This window comes from Choloepus didactylus, chromosome 3 (genome assembly GCF_015220235.1).
Source record: "Choloepus didactylus isolate mChoDid1 chromosome 3, mChoDid1.pri, whole genome shotgun sequence".
In the NCBI taxonomy this organism is placed as follows: Eukaryota; Metazoa; Chordata; class Mammalia; order Pilosa; family Megalonychidae; genus Choloepus; species Choloepus didactylus.
The window spans coordinates 9,647,936-9,668,032 of record NC_051309.1 but is presented as its reverse complement, the minus strand read 5'-3'; the positions used below and the strand labels follow the sequence as shown (position 1 = coordinate 9,668,032).

The 20,097-nt window shown below is 55.1% G+C and overlaps 1 protein-coding gene across 1 annotated transcript in view; it reads left to right on the top strand.

Moving 5' to 3' along the window:
• Window positions 1-20,097, top strand: part of WDR1 (WD repeat domain 1) — a 43,683-nt gene that overhangs the window by 9,542 nt on the left and 14,044 nt on the right. The window contains exons 3-8 of the mRNA XM_037829398.1: window positions 2,950-3,040; window positions 7,481-7,628; window positions 8,448-8,628; window positions 17,267-17,344; window positions 17,765-17,845; window positions 18,125-18,358. Of these exons, the coding sequence (XP_037685326.1) occupies window positions 2,950-3,040; window positions 7,481-7,628; window positions 8,448-8,628; window positions 17,267-17,344; window positions 17,765-17,845; window positions 18,125-18,358 (813 nt within the window). The remainder of the gene's footprint in view (window positions 1-2,949; window positions 3,041-7,480; window positions 7,629-8,447; window positions 8,629-17,266; window positions 17,345-17,764; window positions 17,846-18,124; window positions 18,359-20,097) is intronic.

Sequence of the window (20,097 nt, the reverse complement as noted above, 5' to 3'; positions counted from 1 at the left end):
TACAGTAAAAATCAATTTTAAGTGTACAACTTGAGTTTTGATAAATCTATCCCCGTACCACCAAGCACAATCATAGTATAGAACGTATCTATCAGTCGACTTAACCCCTTGTAGTCAGACTGCCCCCCACCACCCCCAGCCCCTGCCGACCTGCTTTCTGTTGCTTCAGGTTTGCCTTTTCTAGAATTTATCTTAGAGGAATCAGAGTGTGTAGTTCTGTGCCTGGTTTCTTCACTTAGCCTGATGCTGTGAGATTTGTTCATGTCGCTGAGTGCCGTTCACTTCTCTTCATTGCAGGGTGCTCACCAGTGAAGGGACACACCACACTTTGTTTCTGCAGTCACCTGTTAGTGGACATTTGGGTTGTTTCCAGTTTGGGGCTATTATGAATAGGGCTGCTGTGAATTTCATGCACATCTTTTTGTGGACATGTGCTTTTATCTCTCTCGGGTAAATAAATACCTAGGGTGGGATTGCTGGTTCGTTGGCAGAGTGTGTGCTTAGCCTTTAAGTGACCTGCCATAGTATTTCCTGAAGTTGTTGTACCATTTTGCATTCCCACTAGCAATAGTACATGAGTGTTCCATTTGTGCCCCAACTCGTGGCAGCACTTGGTGGTATCAGTTTTAATTTTAGCCATTCTCCTGGGTATGTAGTGAGTGATTTCTCATTGTAGTTTTGATTTGCATTTCCCAGAAGATTAATGATATTGAGCATCTTTTCAGTGGTTATTTGCTATTTATAATATTTTCTTTGAATACTAGTTTTCCGATTTCATTGGCAAACATTCAGAAATGAGTTAATTTATGAAACACATATATCTAGTGCCTACAACATGCCCGTGATAATGCTAAGTGTTAAGTCTTAAGGAGAAGAGAAGGACTATGTAAACATTTTTCAAAAATGTTATTTGCTAAGTGCTGTGATGAGATAAATGGCACTTCAGGCAGGTCACAGAAGAGTTGGAGAAGATGGGCAGGAGTGTGATCAACTGTAAGGTGTATTTTAATGCCTTTGGAACATGTTAAGTGTTTGGCAAGCCCAGAAGAGAGATTATGGGGACCATGCTAGGGGCCAGATTGGGCCTGGCTGGTAGGTGGGGCTCAGCAAGCAGGGAGAGGAGCTGCTGGCCAAGGACCAGCGTCGGCGGACACCTGGGGCTAAAGGTGGCTGCAGGTGACTGGGCTAGAATTTAGGGTGTGCTTCTCCCATCTCAGTCTGACGGGGCGGGGAGCCCCTTGGCCTGGAGGCTGAGAACAGGGTAAGTCCCCATGTTTTCTTGTCGGGGGGGAAGGGGGAAGGGTCGATCCAGGAGGGCAGGAGCAGAGTAGAGTGGTTTGGAGATGGGGGAGTTGAGGGTCAGGCCAGGTCTGCAGCAGCTATTTCTGGAAAGCTGGGCAGCCTCACGGACTTCTTATGTGTCCTCAGCCTCGGGTCTGGGGGAAGCTGCCGCTTTTTCAGAGAGCGCTTGGTTGATAGAAAGCTGACAGCAGGTACTGGGGATTGGATGTTGGCGTCTTTATTTTCTTCTGAAAGCAAGCTTGACTGTGGATTGAAAATTGAAGAGTCTCTCAGCGTGTGTGTGCTTTACTTTTGCTGGTGCCTTTTGACTGCGTATGGGGGCGGGGGTGGTGAGCTACTTTTAGTAAATTGTATGTTAAAACCTTAGTGCTTGCAAATATAAAATGGTGCAGCCCTTTTGGAAAACAGTCTGGCGGTTCCTCAAATGATTAAACATAGAATTACTGTATGACCCCTTGATTACACTTTTCTTGTTTATGTACCCAAGAGAAGTGAAAACCTACCTCCACAAAAGACTTGTTCACAACTATTCATAGTAGCCAGAAGATGGAAACAGTCCACATGTCTGTCAACTGACATAAATTAAATGTCAGTGGTATTATTCAGACACAAAAAGGATGAAGTGCTGATACATGCTGCATCAGGGATGAAGCTTGAAAACATTATGCGAAGTGGAAGATGTCAGACACAGAAGACACGTGTTACATGATTCCATTCGTATGAAATGTCCAGGCCGGGGAGTATATTAGTGGTTGTCCGGGAGTGGGGGAGGGAGGTGATAGCTTAAGGGGATGTAGATTCCTTCTAAGGTGAGGAAAATGTTCTAAAATTCACTTGTAAAGCTCTGTGAATACACTAAAAAACATTAAATTATACACTTTAAATGGGTGATTCTGTGGAATGTGAATTATATCTCAGTAAAGCTGTTTAGGAAAATTGCCCTCATTGTGGGTAGTGAAGAGATTCTCCTAAGTCACCAGATTGGCCCTGTTATTCCTGCAAAGTCCAGCTCTACACAGAGCACAGCTCTGATGTGTGCTGCTGAAAGGGCATGGGCATTTCGTTCTAAACCAAAGTGTTTTGACAAAGATAGGCTCCCATGGCTGTGCCCACGCTGGCCTGTACGCGTAAAGTCCAGAGCTCCCAGGTCATGTTGGCTGTCAGCCAGGGCCAGAACCCTCTTGTTCCTGGCTATGACCGAGAGCTTTGGGAGAGTCGGAGGACAGAGCCAGCTAGTAAATGCAGCTTCAACTGCCGTGTTCCCACAAATAGGAGAAAATTAGAATCACTGATTTGATTTTAGTTTTTTAAATGGAACTTTGGTTTTATATATATATGTTTCTGAAATATATATATTCTGTACTGTAGAGAGTACAGAAAAGCAGACAAAGGAAAGAAAATTGCCTCAAATTCTGTAATCCTAGACAAAAAGAAAAAAGGTTAAAATTCTCAGAAATTCTGTCACCTGTAGATAGGTAGGCAGGCCTTAGGTGTGTAGGCAGGTAGATGTGTACTTCTAGGATTTTTGAGTTAAGTGTTTGTGTGTGTGTGCACCAGTTTTTTCTTCCAATCTGTTAATTTGGAGAGATGACAGCAGTCTGGCTGCTTCTACCCACTTGTGCTCACTCTGGGGTCTCCTCCCTGCAGAACCCGGCCCTGGCTGACATCTACACAGAGCACGCCCATCAGGTGGTGGTGGCCAAGTACGCGCCCAGTGGATTCTACATCGCCTCTGGAGGTACCTGTGGAGCACAAGGCCCTGCGCGCAAGGGGTGTGGCCAAGGCGGAACAGGGGCCCAGCCTGGCTGGCTGGCCAAGGGGTTGCGGGAAGGGAGGAGGTGAAGGATGACGGGTCAGTTCACAGGTCAGGGAACTAATGTAATTAGTTTCAGTTCACCTGACAAGTTGAGGAAATTACGAGGCACCAGAAGGCCCCATTCCAGAACTGGCCTTGGGAGGAGCCACTCAGCATGCTTTCCAGTCAGCATGTTCCAGCCGATTCCAACTCGGATCAGCAGAAATGCTCTTGCTTGGCAGCGTTGGCCAGGGGCCTTTGTCCTCACACACTGGGTCCGTGTGGGGCGTGTGCACTTCTGAATGGAGGCTTTGTTCTGTGTCATCTTCTCTGCTGCTCCTGTCCCAGCATAGCACAATGCCTGCCTCAGGGCCAAGTGCTCATGTTTTACTTGCGGGCCAGGCCTTTGCTCCCTCCGGCCTGGGCTTTTTGTGCCACTCCCTAGGAGCCCTGGCAAGAGGCAGTAGAAAGCTGTTGACATTGTAGAACGCTCCGTGCACTTAATTCTCTGAGGTGTAGCTCGTTACCATTTACAGATGAGAAAGGGAGGCTTACAAGTCAGAGGGCTTAGCCTGTACCTCCCATCCATCCATCCATTCATTTATTCACTCACGCAGCAGCCACATGGACATGGGCCGCCTTGCTAAGGCCCAGCCTGGTCTCAGGCACAGGTTGGGGGGAGCAAGCGTCGAGGCTCCTCTGGGGCCTGTCAGCACCTTGGGAGAGCAGCAGATAGGAAAGAATTGCTGAAAGGGCTAGCCAGGACTCACCCTGGTCTGTCGAGAGAGCCACGGCCCAGCTGTTGCTACTGCGCTCACTCCCCACTGTGCAGGGACATGTGTCTGGGAGATGGTGGGACTGCGGAGAGGGAAAGACAGGCTCACCACCTCCCTGCTCTGCAGCCTTAGGTGAATAATGTGCCTTGCTGGGCCTTCATTTTCTCTCCTGTAAACTGGGCCTGCTGGTGCCTACCATGTAGGGTTTGGGGAGAATCCAGGGAAGCAGAGCCTGTAAAATGCCTAGTACAGCTCTGGGGTGCTTACCCAGGCTCGCTGTGTTGTTTATCACCCAGACTGGGGTGCGGATTAGGGAGGAGGCTCTGTTAGCCATCAGGCCAGGACGACGGGTGCTGGGCGGGCTGGCTTAAGGTCCTCGCTCCCTGTGAGGGCTCAGCCAGGAGTCTGGCAAGGAGTAGGCACTTAATGGTTTTTGTGTTTGGACCCATCCTGCCTCCTTCTGTAAAACTTGCTCTGATTTAGATCCCATGGTTTATTTTAGCCCTGTGATTTTTTTTTTTTCCCTGTCTTGCTTGCCAGCAAAATGCCTCTTCATTTAAAGCCTCAAGATTTGGCCTGGGTCCTTTTAAAATTGTGCTTAACCCAGAGCTGGGTGCCCTGAGAACTGTCTTCTCAGAAGAAAAAGGTGGTTGCCAAGCCTCTGCCCTGGTTGGCTCAGCTTGCATGCCCTTCCCATGCTGAGCAGCTGCTAGGAGGCTCGCTACCTCCCGCCTGCCCTCACCCCAGACCCAGGGCGGGGGGGTAGGGGGTGTTCAACAAGACAGAAATCAACACCCCTCCAGTGCTAATGCAGCATCAGGGAGGACGGCTGCCACCGGAACTGCTACAGAGGACAATCCATGTGAATAAATGACCAGCTCGATGGTTTCTTCTCGAAGTGCCCTGATGTGGTGGAGGAGCCAGGGGAGAGTTGGCCACATGTGGTCCAAGTGAGGATGGGGTCAGGGTTCACAGTTCCAGAGCCACTGGCCCGTTGAATAGGGTGAGTTGAATAGGGTGACGTGCTTGTTAAAGGTTACAGGGAAGCATTTGCTGCAGAGAGCAAGGCCCAGGGCTAAAAATAGTGTGCGTGGAGTTGGAGGGAGCAGGAGGAGGAGGAGGGAGGCTCTGAAAGTGCTGCTCGCTGTCTGGCTCATTAAGTGGGTTACCTGGTCCCGCTGAGTGTAGGGGTCCAGTGCTCTACGGGACCTTTAGATTTCAGGCAGCCTGACTGGGCCACGCCTGCTGAAGGGAAGAGTTTGGGCATGTGCTGGTGGGCCTGCCTCATGAGGAGCCCCAGTGGGGCCGAGCTAAGCCTCCAGCCCTGGTCGGTCTCGGCCCCTTGGGGTCTCACGCCTCGGGGTAGGCACAGTGCTGCTTCCTCTTAAGGTGTCCTCCTTGGTCACTGATGCTGCTGGTCCCTTCTGTCAGGACAGGGCTCTCAGCGGACCCACACGGTGCAGGGTGTCCTGAGCTCAGCGGCCTCGCAGTAGGGACACCCCCTTGGCCCTGAGCGCTGGGCAGGCTTCCTGGAGATGAGGCTACCCATGCCTCCCGGGCAGGGCAGGGAGGAAAGAAGAGACCATGGAGATGGCAGCACTCAGGGCCAGGAGGGCATCCTCACTTACCCGCTGCCTCCTCCCGAAATGTGTGCTGGGCGCCTGGCAGGCTCTGGGACTGCGTCCGGGGCTGCCCTCATCAGATTGGGCCTGAGCGACTCGTCTCCAGGGTCCGTTTCTCTGTTGGCCCTGGCTGCTTCCAAACGTAATTAAATAAATGAGCAGACAGCCCGGGGAAGAGGCCCGGGCTCTGATGGGGGCGGTAGTGACTGATGTACCCACAGTGGGGGCAGGCAGCTCTGGTGGGTGGGCGGCTGTGTCCTGGCCTGTCTGGGAGAGGGTGGGACCCCCTGGCTTTTTCCACCTGGTGCTGTGGAACATTGTGTTCTCCTTGACCCAGGGTAGCCTCCGGGCTTCCTGGCCTGAGCTCAGCGGACCACACAGCCCTGTGTATGTGTCTGTGTGTGTGTCCTTCCTGCACACACTCTGCTTGTTTTCTGAACACTGCTAGCCTCTGCTTTGCTCTGCGGTGGCTCCTCGCTGATGCTGGGTTGTCAGTGTTCCTAAATTGCCCCTTTTTGCTGACTCCCTTCCCCGTCCTTCCCCACTGGCCTGTTTGCCCAGAGAAGGGACATCACTAGCTCCAGGTCATCATGTGGAACTCACTTGGGCAGCATGACAGGAAGTCTCCCTGGACACACCCAGACAAGCCCAAGCACCCCTGGGACCCCCCTCAGTGTGTGCTCTTTTCATGGGCTTAGTGTGTCCTCGCTCTGTCCCCTCAGCTGGACGGTGAGCTCCAGGGAGAGTTCTTAGGTGTGAACCCCGACCCCCCCAGTCTCAGGTCTTGGCCCCTTTTTGGCACAGCTGTGTTGTCTCCTAAGTTTAGGGTCTCCAGTGGCCTCCTGCAGAGTCTGTATTAATGCTGAATTATTGGTGGCTAACTTGTAACAAGTACTGACCGTGTACTGAGGACTAGACTTTATGCACATCACCTAGTCTCATCCTCACCTCAGCCCACGAGGTGCTTACTGCAGTTGTCCCCTTCTCGTGGGTCAGGGGGACAGAGGCCAGGTAGCTCACTGAGCCCAGCAGAGCCCATAAATGTCAGGGCCACCAGGATATGAACCTAAGGTGCCCAGCTCCTGGCACCTGCTCTTAACGGAACAAAACATGGCTTTACCGGAACGGGCAATAGAGTTGGTGTGAAGTGCTAGCCACAGTGCTCTGGGTGTCCTGGGAAAACACAGGGAGCCGATGGGCCTGGGACCTCGCCCAGACTCAAGCAGGGCTGCAGTTTTAAGCCTCAAGTGTGAAGTGTAAAATGCTCCCATTTTCCCCCTGGGTCTTGGTACGTGGTGGCAGGGTCATGGCAGGGTGGTGGGAGAGAGCGGGCTCCCCAGTGTCGTCACCAGACGCTGCAGCCAGAGCAGGGCTGGGGCTTTGCGTCCAGAGTGCCTTCCTTCCTGACACCTCCCTACCGTGTCTCAGAAGAATCCCACTCAGCTGCCATTAGCCTGAGTTGTGGAGCTTCCCTTGTAGTAAATGAGGTGAGGCCCGCCCTGTGCTGGTGACATGGATCCCCAGCAGCAGATGCGCCCACGCGAGCTTCAGCCCTGGGAGTTGTCAGAGCAGCTGTGCGGGAGAGGCGAGCAGCAGGGGTGCTGTCAGGCTGCACTGAGGAACGTGGCTCCTGTGTGGTATCAGAGCAAGTGCCCGCAGCCCATAGCCTTGTAGATCCCCTTGGTGGAAAGGGGCGTGGTACCAAAACTAAACTGCTTTGTGATGTGTTGGGGTTTCGCCATCATGCTTCACAACTGAGAGAGCACTCTCAGTGGGGTTTGTCATCCATATGGTTTCTGCTGAAATGCAGCAACCCAAATGGCAGGCACCATGGGCAGGGGCTCTGGGTTACAGGGGCTGGGTCTGCTTTGCCTGAAACACTCCAGGAAGCCTGCAGACCAGGAGCAGCGCGACACAGGGTGCCTCACACCATGTGCCCTGCCATGGAGGTCAAACGCTGCTCCCCGCCCACATTTTGTCTGCAGATGTGTCAGGGAAGCTGCGGATCTGGGACACCACGCAGAAGGAACATCTCCTCAAGTACGAATACCAGCCTTTTGCTGGGAAGATCAAGGACATTGCGTGGACCGAAGACAGTAAAAGGATCGCCGTGGTCGGGGAAGGAAGGGAGAAGTGAGTCACACTCCCCAGCCTGTCCTGGCTCCGTTCCCTTGGCTTGTGCTCTCCTTCCGGTGAGCCCCTGGTGGGAGGATCACACACGCTATCCCCCTTGATGTTTGTTCCTGGAGCACCCTCAGGTGTGAAGCAGAGCTGTTGAGGGCTCTGTCCCCCAGCCCTGCCCTGTCTGCCCCCTCGGAGTTGCTCAGAGGAGGAGCTGAGCCGCGAAGACGTCCATGCCAGCTCGCACAGACTAGTATGTGTGAGCTCCTGGTGGGTGCCAGGCCACCCCACCTCCTGCGCAGATGTGTCACTAGCTACCACAAAACCACACATAAGAAGCCCACACGTAGCCACTGAGGAAGAGGGAGTGAACGGGAGGGTGAGCCCCTGCCTGGTGGCTTGCGGGGTCGATACCAGAAGCCAGAGTTCCTTCCGCTGCACTGCAGCTGCCTTAAAGCACTGGGACTTAGCAGGCAGCCATGTCTTTGTTTCCCTTACCCAGAGGCTCTTTTTAATTTGTGTTCTGGTAGGTATTAATTCTTCTGTGGTTTTCCAAACCATTCCTGTTGTGTCTTAACAATTCATTTTTCATTTGGTAGCAAATAGTAGCTGTAACAAGAGCCTGTTGTTTTACTACCTGCCAAGAGAAGGCATTACGAATTCCTTTCTTGTAGGGGGTGGTAACCGGTGTATTTCCTGGTCCCTCTTAAAGGTGTCGGGGGCGGGGAGGGCTGCACTGCTGCGCGCGTGTGCGCTGCCAGCCCCGCTTGAACTCCTCGTCATCTGCCCCGGGCTGACTCTCTCTCTCCTCTGACTCCTTGTCGGGTGAAGGTTTGGCGCTGTCTTCCTCTGGGACAGTGGCTCTTCCGTGGGGGAGATCACAGGACACAACAAGGTCATCAACAGCGTGGACGTCAAGCAGACCCGGCCGTACCGGCTGGCCACAGGGAGCGATGACAACTGCACTGCGTTCTTTGAGGGGCCGCCATTCAAGTTCAAGTTTACCCTTGGCGTAAGTGGACTTCCCTCCTTTCGGGGTTGTGGGGTAAGCTCTGGTTTGTTTGTAAAACTGGCAAAATGAGGCCTGTTTGGTGCTGCTGGTAGTAGGTGCGGACGCACACCGCTGAGGCTGTGATAGGGAGCTGTAAAGTAGGGTTTATGAGGCAGCTTCACGCAGAGAAGTAGGAGAGCAGCCTGACTCCAGACTTGCGTGAGCCTGTGGCTTACTCTGTGCGTAGCTGGTCATTCAGCATGGTGGAGGCTGCGGTGGGGAGAGGCCCAGCGGGAATGATGGGCATATTTCTAGGGTTCAGGTGGGGAGCATCTCAGGCTGTGTCACCAGGTGAGTGTCCTGAACTGGAGGTGGCCTCAGCTCACTCTCTGCAGAGCTCAGTGGCAAAGGGATGAGCTTCTGGGGACAGCCAGGTGTTTCTCACACATGCCTTTCTGGGAGAGGTGGTCAGGGCAGAGCAGAGCCCTGTCTAGAAGGTGACACGGCTGGAAGAATGAGCGATGCTTTGCCTATGGCAGGTCTGTGCTGGCACACCCTGAAGAAGTGTCCCAGGCTTTGGGGTATGAAAGACGGGCTTCAGAACCCCGGCTCTGCACAGACCTGTGGCCTGGACCAGCGACTGGACCTTTCTAAGCCTCCCTCGACTCACCCAAGAGAGGGCAGGGGGTCAGTGGTGTGCCAGGGTCCTGGTGCCTGAGCATTTTGACACTTGCAGTTTGAACTGTTGATGGCAGATCAGGGCTAATATGGAGCAGGCCATTGCTCGCTGTGCCCTGAGGCCCTGGGCTGAGCCGTCCTTGTCAGGAAGCAGGAAGGAGCTGCTTGGCAGGGAGGATGGGGCCCAGCACCGAAATTGAGCATACCTGGCAGTCTGTCCTGGGCCTTGCTTTCCCAGTTACTCTTGTAAGACGAAAATTTTGCATCCTTGTGAAATCGTCATGGAAAAGGCAGCCAGTGTGCATGCCAGGGATGGAAGAGAAAAAGATCCAAGTGATGGCACTTGAACGGAAAATGAACATTTTCGTGTCCTCTGGTGGTTCGGAGTTTGGGGCCTAGGCTGAGGGTCTTGGTGTCTGTGCCTCATAGAAAACCCAGGGAAGATGGTGCCTTAGCGTGGCCCAGCAGGGGGTCACTTTGTTTCTAGGAAACTAGTGCAAGGAGTCCTGAGAACAGCAGGGTGAATTGGGAAGGGCCATGACCTTCCTAGACAGCTCTTAGGCAGAGCTGTGGCAGTGGGCAGGACATACAGGGGAGATATGAGCCAGGGTACAGAGAGCTCTGAGGATTCCCTGTTATTAGTGGGGTGGGCTTCCTTTTGTCCCAGAGCCACGGAGCAGGTGGGCTGGCTGTGGAGAAGCACAGGCAAGGTTTTCTGTTGGGGACTGTGTGCACCTCAGGCCTTCCAAAGAGCCTGCAACTCTCAGGCTCTGGCTCCTACGGCTCCTGCCTCATTGGTGGGCGGTGCGGACCTGGCTGTCGAAGGCGGTGGTTCAGGGTTAGTGTTTCTTACGCGGGGGATAGCGATACTGTGGAATAGCGGATGAGTGATGCCGAGTCAGGTTAGCACACATCCTGATCTGAACACAGGAGAGGACGTGTCTCGGTGCCAGGGCTGCGGTAACAGGGTGCTGCGGAGCGGTCAGCTTGTACAGCAGGAGTGTGTTGTCTCCAGGTTCTGGAACCGGAGGCCCAAATCAAGGTGCTGATCAGGCCACACTGCCTCAAAGCCAGAAGGCGCTCATGGTGGCCAGCTGTCCATGGGGCTCCTTGGCTTGAGCATGACTCGGTCTCTGCCTCTGCCACGTGGCTGCCCCCCCCCCTCCCCTCTCTGTCTCCTACTGACTGAGTCCACATTTCCTCTCCTAAGAGCACTAGTCACTGGAGCCCATCCTGGTCCAGTCTGGCCTCATCTTAAGTAATCACATCTTCAGAGATCGTATTTCCACGTGAGGTTATATTCATGGGATGGGGTTTGGTGCTGAACATCTCTTTGGGGGGGACACAGCTCAACCCGTAACAGAAAGGGAGAAGAGGTTTCTGTGACAGCAAGAAGTTGTCTGTCCTTGCTCATCTCGAGGGAAGCTGTGCCCCCCTCCCCACCTCACACGTTGTGTTTGGCCTCGTTTTCCTTAATCTGGAAAACTGGACCTGGAATGTCAGTGGCTGCCTGACCCACCTCGAGTTCTTGCTCCTGCCCCTTCCCCTCGACCACGTGCATGGCTCTGGGATCAGCGGTAGGTCAGGAACGCCTGCTGCTTCCCCAGAAGGCTGCTCTCAGCCGCCGGGGGATGGACGTGTAGGCTGGTGGTGGCAGTGAACAAAAGGCATAAAAGCAACTCAACAGCGAGGAGAGGGCAATGGGGGTGCCCTGGGTGGGGGCGCCCCGCTGAGCTTCTCCCACACAGTGTCTCTCCTGGTTTAGCCTGGGGGCGCAGGTTCCAAGGAGTTCACGGGGCCTCTCTGGTGAAAAAGTTCACACGCCACAGGACGGCTGTGGACTTTGAGAGAAAATACTGCAAAATCCAGTCTTCTTTTCCCCAACAGGATCAGGCCTGCCAGTGCCCCTTCCCCAGCTCTGCACACTAGTAGCCTGGATCTCCTAGAACCTTCCAAGGAGCCGGCCACCTGGGTCGGCAGCTCTGTCCTGAGGCATGACCACCCCCCACTCCTCTCCTTTGCTAGGGAAGGAGCCCCTTGTGGTTTGGAGCTGGACTCACCTCACTCTGGGGTATAAAGTGTGGTGGGGGGCTGCTGGTGGAGAAGCCCTTTTCTGTTTCTAGGTAGGCACCCCAGGAAAGGACGTGCGAAAGGGAGAGAGGCTGAAGTCGCTGCCTCTGTTTCAGTACATGCTGAAACCTGGTGTTCTTGCCTGGGTGGAAATGAAAAAAGTATTTCAGAACAAACCCGGAGGCTGCACTGAAGTCACAGGGGGCAGCCCGTCCCTCATGCCACCTCCACTTGCACGATGGTGTTGCTTTCCTTTTCGTTCAGACGATAGTTGGTATAAACCAGCTTCTTGTCTTGTGCAGAGCCAAAGGTGGGGATCCTGCCTCCTCTGGGACGGAACACAGCTCCGTCTGCCAGGGAAGTGGTGAAACAGCTTCACTGCTCCTTCGCCTAGACCTGAGCTGGGTTCCAGAGCTCCAGGAGCACGGGCTGGGGACATTTCACCTGGAGGAGGCCCCGGGTCACCCACATTCAGGGGCTGTGAGCAGCCCTGGGAAAGTGACTCCCAAGATTACCGGTGACCCAGCATGAAAGGAGGGTGGGGCAGGACGTTCTCTGTCTTGAGTGCTGACCTCTGCACAGAAGTTGAGGTTCCTCCTAAAGGACCTCACCAGGGGGCCTGCAAAGAGGGCGGTGGGTGGCGACCATCTCCCTGCTTCCCCTGCCTCCACTCTGCCATGGGGCTTGCTTTTTGCCAAGCGCATTCCTGCGATACTTTTGGACGAGTGCTTAGTGTCACCACAGAGAGTTTCTAACCAGCCGGGGCCCTCTCAGTGCCTTGCCCAGTGTGACATGAGCATGGCTGTGCTTCTCTGGCCTTCTGCTGCCACCTCTGTCAGGTGAGCCGACTCCCCTCCGCAGCCTGGGTGTCCGTGTCCCGGTTCCCAGCTGCTGCTCACTGTTGGAGCCGTTTGTATCTCGGGAGCAGCAAATGTGATGGATGGCCCCGGGCTTACCTGTCAGATGTGGTCTGAAACGAGGGGCCCCTGCCTGCCAGAGCTAAGGCTACCGGAGGGGGGGGGCAGGAGTGCACAGAGACACCCCCAGGCCTCCTCCACCTGGGCTGTGTGCACGGTCTGCCCAAGGACGCGTCCTGTGCACGTGTGACACCTCACAGCTCTTGGTAACGCAGTTTCCCACTCCTTCTAAGAATCACTAGAAATCTCAGTCTTGGCTGCTATTAAAAGTGTTGCCTTCCTAGACAGTTAAGTAAAATTTGAGCTCTAAATATACATTTCCTGGGGCTCGCCCCCCCCACCCCCCCTTCCTTACTCATGACAGAAAACTGGCATTTCAGTTCTTCACATGCTCACTGCCTGCTTGTACCTGTGCTGGGCTTGGCACCTGGACTGCCCGTCCTTGCCCCCAGCAGGGACCTCACTTCTTTATCGCTTGGCCTTGTCTTCTCGAGGGCCTGCGTGTACAATCTCTGGTCGTCCTGAGAGATCCACGGGCCCGTCTCCTCCCCCTCCCGCTTCCCCTCGGCTCTTGCACCTGTTTGCCAGTCACTCACCCAGCTAGAGCCAGCTGAGTGTCTCCACCAAGGTCACGTAGATGGCTGGTGGACCAGGGAAGTCTTTGTCCATCTGATCTTTTTTCAGCTCTTCCCAGCGCCCTTGGCTACACTCTCCAGAGGAAAATGGTCACCACACAGGTCTGTCCGGGGTGAAGGGAGCAGTGGGGGGCAGTGGTCTGCTCTGTGCTTCTCGCCAAGCGGAAGCAAGGGGGAGGACACTGCTGTCCCCTGGGTAATGCACAGGGAGGGGCAGGACTTGAAACGGGGGCCGACATTTATGCTCAGGGTGCAGGCCCTTGGGGGGTGCTGGCCCTTGGTGGGGCAGTGGCACTGGGGGCTGGGTCCGATTCCCCCTCAGTGAGCTCGTGGGTGGGTGGACGCAGGTCACTGTATGTGCAGGTTGCCTTGTCAGTGCCTGTGTGGGAGAGCCGCAGGCCCGTCCCCTCCCCCTCCCAGAGGCTGATGGGGAGCAGGAGGCCTTTGCAGAGGGGCCACCCAGCTGGCCGTGTGGGTCGCCGTTTGCACCTGAGAATCAGCTCCCAGGAGTCCAGCCGCACCATGTCCCTCTCGATTAGGTAGAGGCAGGTGTGTTACTTGGTTGCTTTAAGCTCAGTTTCTTAGTGGTGAGAGGGAGGTGATGGTACTAGGGCTTTCGGGCCCACTTAGACAGCCAGTCCAGCGTGAGTGCTGGCCACGATGGCAGGACGAGCAGGGCAGACCTGGCCTGGGGCGGTCGTGCTGCAGGGATGCAGGGGGCTGGGAGTCCAGGTGCAGGAGCTGACCCACTCAGGCAGCCACTGGAGCCAGCCCCTGCTGCAGCGCTCTCCCACCAGGCTTCCCCAAACCCATTCCTTCTTTGGGCACAGGCCTCGCCTCCCTGTGGAACGGCCTGCTTTTAGCCCTCACTTTTTTTGGTTAGTGGGCTATTCAGGGTTCCCTCCCTTTAAATGGGCTGTTTCAGGAACTCTTGGCTCGAGTTGCAGGAAAAGTTGACAAGGATAAGGTTCTAAAGCCAGAGGACTTGAGTTCAAATGGCTCCCAGGCCTCGTGGGCATCTGCTGAGTCAGGCGTTGACTTCACCAATGCTAAGCAGGCCCTGCCAGGTGCCCTGTACTGCTCCAGGGCTGGGGGTCCCTGGGCGTAAATGGGGCAGAGCCCCCCCTGTGCACTGCACACTGACAGGAAACGGACAACAAATATGTCAGCACGTAAAATGCTTGGCAGAGTCAGGGATCGAGAGACAAGGGCTGCTGCTTCAGAAAGGGCGGGCAGGGAGGAAGCCTCTGCAGAGAGCTGCCGTGGCGCCCGGATGTGGACGGCGGGGCCCAGGGTTGGGGGGTGGGGCAGGGAAGGCAGCAGGGGGGCGCCTGCGGGGGGGTGCTTTCGAGTTGGGCTGCAGACAGCCACTCGGGCTCAGGGTGCTCAGGGTGCCTTGTGCTGCTTGGCATGGGAACACCCTGACTTCTCTGATTTGGGATTGCGATAGGATGGTTCGTGTTGGGATCTCAGAGCCAGAGAATTGGTATTTTGTTAGAAGTTGGATTTGAATGGCAGCTGAGCATTTTTCTTAAATTCATAGCATATATTCCTTATGCAGAGCAAAAAAAATCAGGTTCCCCACCACTTCCTTCTGCCTTGTAACTCCAAGGTCTGTCCCACTGGTGGTGGATGCTTCTCTTGGCCTCTCCATCCTAAGAAAGCCCTGCTTCCCGGATCAGCCAGGATTTGTTAAATCAGAGGGCCCTGTGGGATACGATGACTCCATCTTCCCACCCCCATTTCACAGTCAAGGAAGGTAGGAGCCGCAAAGGATTGGGATGAGGCAGTCCAGGATCAGGGACAAGAGTTGGGCCTGTGCTCTCTGAGAAAGCAACTTGAGAGGCGAGAGAACTGGGTGTTTTGGCCAATTGTTGGGATTTGGCATTTGTTATACCACAGTGGTTGCATCATGTAAGAGCCGGGTCTTTGGGCCTCCCTGTCTGGAAGGAGCATTTCTGCATGCCTTCCCTATCCTCCCTGCAGGATGGTTTTCAGCGGATTAAAGGGTCATGTCCCTGAGGGGGTCCTACCACTGACTGGGCCCTGGGTGGCCACTGCAGAGCCGAAGAGAGCTGTGGCTGGCACCAAGGAGGACATGGTGTATAGCAGGGCAGGTGGCCTCGGGCTGAGGAGTCAAGGACCTGCCCTCTGGGATCTCTCCCTGCCAAGATGCATGCACTCGGGCCTGCTCGGCCACCTGCCTGGCCCGGGAGCTCTGGATGGGAAACTGGAGACTCTGGTTCTCGCAGCTGGTTCTGCTCAAGTTACATGGTCTCTGGGCCGGCTCCTCAGTGAGATGCTGGCCTGGAGGCCCTCCGGGGCCCCTCTTGGCACTCATGTGATGGTTGTGTGGCATTGGAGGAGGCAGGAGCAGGAGGAGGGCCTGGCTCATGCCAGTTTGGGAGGTTAGTTTTGACCGTGCATCAGTTTGGTGGATTGAGGCCCCCTGGGAAAAAGCTGTCCTCCAGCCCCAGGTGCCTAGAAATGCTAGAAAACAGAGAACACACATTCCTAAGGCACAAAAGGTCGGCCTTAGAAATAGGATAAAATATACCAGTGAAAATAAAAAGGCAGAATGTGTAGCTGAGCTCAAAAGCAATCAAGGTCCCTCTGCGGCCCGGCAACTAGAGACAGTTGTGGTGGCACCGCTTCTGGTGGCTTCTGTGTAGTCCTGATCCCACCCTTCAGGCTGCAAGAATTTCAGATCTCTCACCTGTGTCACCTGTGGGGTGGGAGCGCAGACCCAGCGTTCAGAAAGCTTGGCCCTCCCCACTGTCCACAGAACAGGAGAACTAGTTAAGACTGAAACAGGGAGCTCAGTGCCTGTACCCCTCTTCTCTTCATCACCATCATGGGCAGTGGCGATGGTCCCAGAGGGAACTGGCCCGTTAGCCAGAGAGCAAAGTTCTGGTCCCAAGAAGGTGCTCGGTGAACGAGGCAGGAGGGACAGTTGGTTTTGGAGACGCCTGTCCGTCGGGTTTGAAACCAGGATGGCATTCGCCCAGCAGGCCACACTCAGTCATCGGGATCTGAGGATACCCTTCGTCAGGATGTTTGAGCTTCTCGAGTTTTTGTCATCTCAAACCATTCTCTGTAAAATCAGTCAGCAGAGCTGGAGGGTCCTGCTGCTGAGGCTGTGGGAGCAGCTCCCGGCTCTGCCTGTCTGTCCCGTCCACCTGTGAGCACCGTCGGTGGAGGGTGGCGGAGGGCGTGGTCGAGAGCAGCCTGGGAAGCCCAGGGCTGCTTTTCCTCTGTGGAGCCCCGGCCCGCACCTCCCCACTTGCCCTGCTGGAGAGACCGCGGGGTCCCGAGGCGCTGGGTGGTGCCTGGTCCGGAAGGCTCCTAGGCAGAGTCGTGTGATTCTGGGCGGTGGTGGGAGCTGCTGGTGCATGGGGCGCATCGCATTGCCCCACCTGACGGTGGTCTCATTCTCGCAGACTCTCCAGACCAGGCTCTGAAGTCATGTAGGTTTGTCTTTGCCCCCTGGCTCTGTGGCTTCCTTGCTGTGCAGCTGTAGGGGCTTCCTTTCTCCTCCCTGGCCTGCGTTTCTGGGCATAATTTATCAAGTATGGAGGAAACATTCATTACCCAGTCAAAGCTGTGTAATTCCTTCCACACAGGCAGCTCGTGTTTAAATTAAGTCAGTGATTCACTTCGGGGCTGGAGGGAGGGGAGGGATCTTAGGCTTTGAGCTGAACTGTTTTTCCCTAAGGTTTTCATACCCAGAGAGCTGGTTAACCCTTCATAAACCTAGAGGACTCAGTAATTAACAGGTTGTGTTTGCCATGTGTTCAGCATGAACAGGGGCTGCGGGTGCGGGAGCTTTGCGTTTGGGGTTTGTAGAAAATTATTCTCTGTGTGTTTTGATTGAGGAAAGAAGGAATTCAGTTGCTTGCCCAGGTAAGGCAGCTGCCTCTGGAGGCCATTTCTCCTCAGAGCTCCCATTGAAGGTCATTTGTTCTCTCAGCAATGGCCACCAAGCACGTACTGTGCACTGGGCCCTCAGGACTCAGCTTCAGAGTCAGCGCTGAGCTGCCTCCAGCATCCCGAGGGTTCCCCGCGTGGGGACAGCAGGGAAGGTGTCCTAGGAGGCCGCTTAGCCGGAGGATGGCCAGGGCCAAGGGGGCGGTCCTTCCAGACAGAGACCAGCACAGCAAAGGCACAGGGGTTAAAATGGTCACCAGCTTAGCCAGAAACTGCCTGGTTGGTTGGTTTGTTCTTTAAGCTCTGAAGTTTTCTTACGGACTAGCAGCATTTCCATTGGTAGTGTTTGAAGTGGGCTGTATAGTTCATTCCTGAATTCTGAAGTCTAGGTTGTGGCCTGTCATCAAGGGGTAATTGTCCAATTTCTCGCAGGACCACAGCCGCTTTGTCAACTGTGTGAGATTCTCCCCCGACGGGAACAGGTTTGCCACGGCCAGTGCCGACGGCCAGGTGAGGCAACGCCATTTGCTTTCCCGGAGGGTCCCGGGTGGGAGCACTGGAGGCCGTGGTGAATGTCACTGTCTTGTGCAGCTGTTTCAGAACGGACAGACTTACTGCCAGTCTTAATAAGCAGAACTTGGAAACCTCACTCTTTCCTGCCCCTCAGAACATGGCACAGTCATGGGGGCTGTGTCATCAGGGCACGAGTAGGCACACCCCTCCGTCTCTCTCCTTGTAAATTAGAACTCGAAACTCAGCCTGTTGGCACTTTCAGTTTTTAGATTCTTTTTTAGTTGCCATAGTCCCAAATTATCTTGGTGATAGAAATGGTAAATAAGGAAGAGTCCTGAGGTACTTAGTCCTCAGACACTGAGGACGTTTCACACCCACATATAGGTATGATCCCCATATATTTTTGTTTCTTGAAAGATATACATCTATGATGGAAAGACGGGGGAGAAAGTGTGTGCGCTGGGAGGAAGCAAGGCTCACGATGGAGGGATTTACGCTGTAAGTATGAATTTGTGTTTTATGGCTTGGTAAGTGGTTGCAGTCAGCAGGACTTGTTTTGGAGATGGTAGAGGCAGTGGTTCAGAGCTCGACAATCACATAGAACAGGATGCTGAGGTGTGGAGAGAAGATAGCTGTGGAATTGGAGACCTGGACGCTCCTGCTCTTGCCCTCGGCCTTGGGGCTCACTGCTCAGGAATGAGCTAGGGATGAGCACGTTCTGGGGTCCCTTCCACTTTGACATTCTCCAACAGATGATATGCCATTTTGTTTTACCAGATTAGTTGGAGTCCTGATAGCACCCATTTGCTTTCTGCTTCCGGAGACAAAACTTCTAAAATTTGGGACGTTAGTGTGAATTCTGTTGTCAACACGTTCACCATGGGCTCCAGCGTTCTGGACCAGCAGCTCGGCTGCCTGTGGCAGAAGGACCACCTGCTCAGCATCTCCCTCTCTGGCTACATCAACTACCTGGACAAAAACAACCCCAGCAAGCCCCTGCGGGTCATCAAGGTGAGGGCCGCACCGGGCAGTGGCTCTGCCTCTAGGGGTGGGCCCCGGGGGTCCCAGGACCACGTGGGAGGGATATTTGTGTGACCAACCTGGAGAGATTTGGTTAGGAAGCAGGATGCCAGTCGCTTCTCTGGGATGAATTTAGCAGAAAACAGGCAGCCAGGTGCTGAGTCTCCCATCAACAACTGTAAGATCCTGACAAGGAGAGCCCAGGGCTAGGGGGACAGTGGCTGTGGCCCCTTCTTTCAGGAGGCACTCGGCCTCCCCAAGGAGCCTACCAGCACGCAGAGCTACAAGCTGTGCACTCACACGGCTCTAGGGCAGGACAGAAAACACTTTCGGTGCCCAGACAGAGGGTGAGTCGAGCGTTGGTGCAGACTTCATGAGAGGGTGGGAGTGTTTGTGCTGCGGAGGGAGGGGGCTGCGGTGGCTTCCGACCTGGACCCTGCTGGTGCATGGAACCTGATTGTGGGAATCAGTGTAGGAGGCAGTTGGATTCCGTGTGGGTGAAGCTGGGAAGGAATGAGGCCCAGTTCAGACCCAGCTGGGAGTCGGTGGGGGGCACTGTCGGAGGCAGGGGCTCAGGTTGGGCTCCCCTGCCTGGTGGCCTTGGGCCAGGGACCTCCTCTAGTGACCCTGACTCACAGTTTCGGGGGTGGGCTTTCCACGGTTGGGGGGGTCCGTGCTGTGCACCCCAACATGGCAGCTGAGCCTTTGGGTGGCAGCCCCAGCCCTGCCCTCACCCCCTACCCGCCCTGCTGCTATGGGAACATCTGATTCGCCACAGAGGCTGAGACTGGAACTTCCGCAGCCGGTAGTAGGAGGAAATTGTCAAAATGAGTGTTGGCCGTGCACTTGCACTGGGCAGGGCGGGGCGCGGGGACGGCTCATTTCACGCCCTCCCAGTCCTCTGAGGCGGCTGCGAGCATCCCCATTTCACAGGTGGACCTCCCCCAAGGCCTCCGTGACTGATTCCCTCAGGTCCTCAGGTCGACAGGTGCTCATTGTACCAGGAGTTGCTTTGCTCCTCTGCCCCCTCGTTGTGGGGGGAGGGGGTGGGAGTGGCAGTCAGGAGCTGAGGGGAGGGACCTGCTGTAAAGGGGAAGCACCGGTCCTGGTGGCCCCCGCGTTTGCTGTTTCCAGGAAGATTGACTGGGCCGGGGCCTCCGTGGGGGCCACATGGGAACTGGGGGCCTGTGTGTGCCCATGCTCAGCCCAGGGAAGCCCAGGGTCTTTGAAACCTGTCAAAAGAGGCACCTGTGTCCCAGTTCTCATCAGCCACAAGAGGTGCTTGGTGCTGATCTCAGCTACAGTGGTTTCTCAGCCACCTGGAGTTCAGGGAAATCTGCTGCAGGGGAGGATCACCTGGGAGCTTTAAATATTTGGATTCCCGGTCAGCCCATGGATTCAGGTAGCATCAGGATGGGTCTTAGTGTCTACACTTTTTAGGAAGTACTAGGTGGTCCTAGTGAGGGCAAGGGGTGGCTCTCACACCTGAACCATATCCGAACCTCTTGCATCACGTGTGTTAGTACTCCAGTTCCCACCCCAGAGCTCACAGTTCCTCTGTGGACTTCTGGGGGTGGTCTGCAGGACTCACAGTTCTGACATGTTCACAGGTGCTTCCTGGCATGGCTGTGCACACAAGTGCCCGGGCCTCTTGCTGAGGGCAGCTCTGGCTCAAGGCCTGGGCTGGGGCCTGGGCTCCCACAGAGGCTGACGCTGGCCTGAGGCCCACA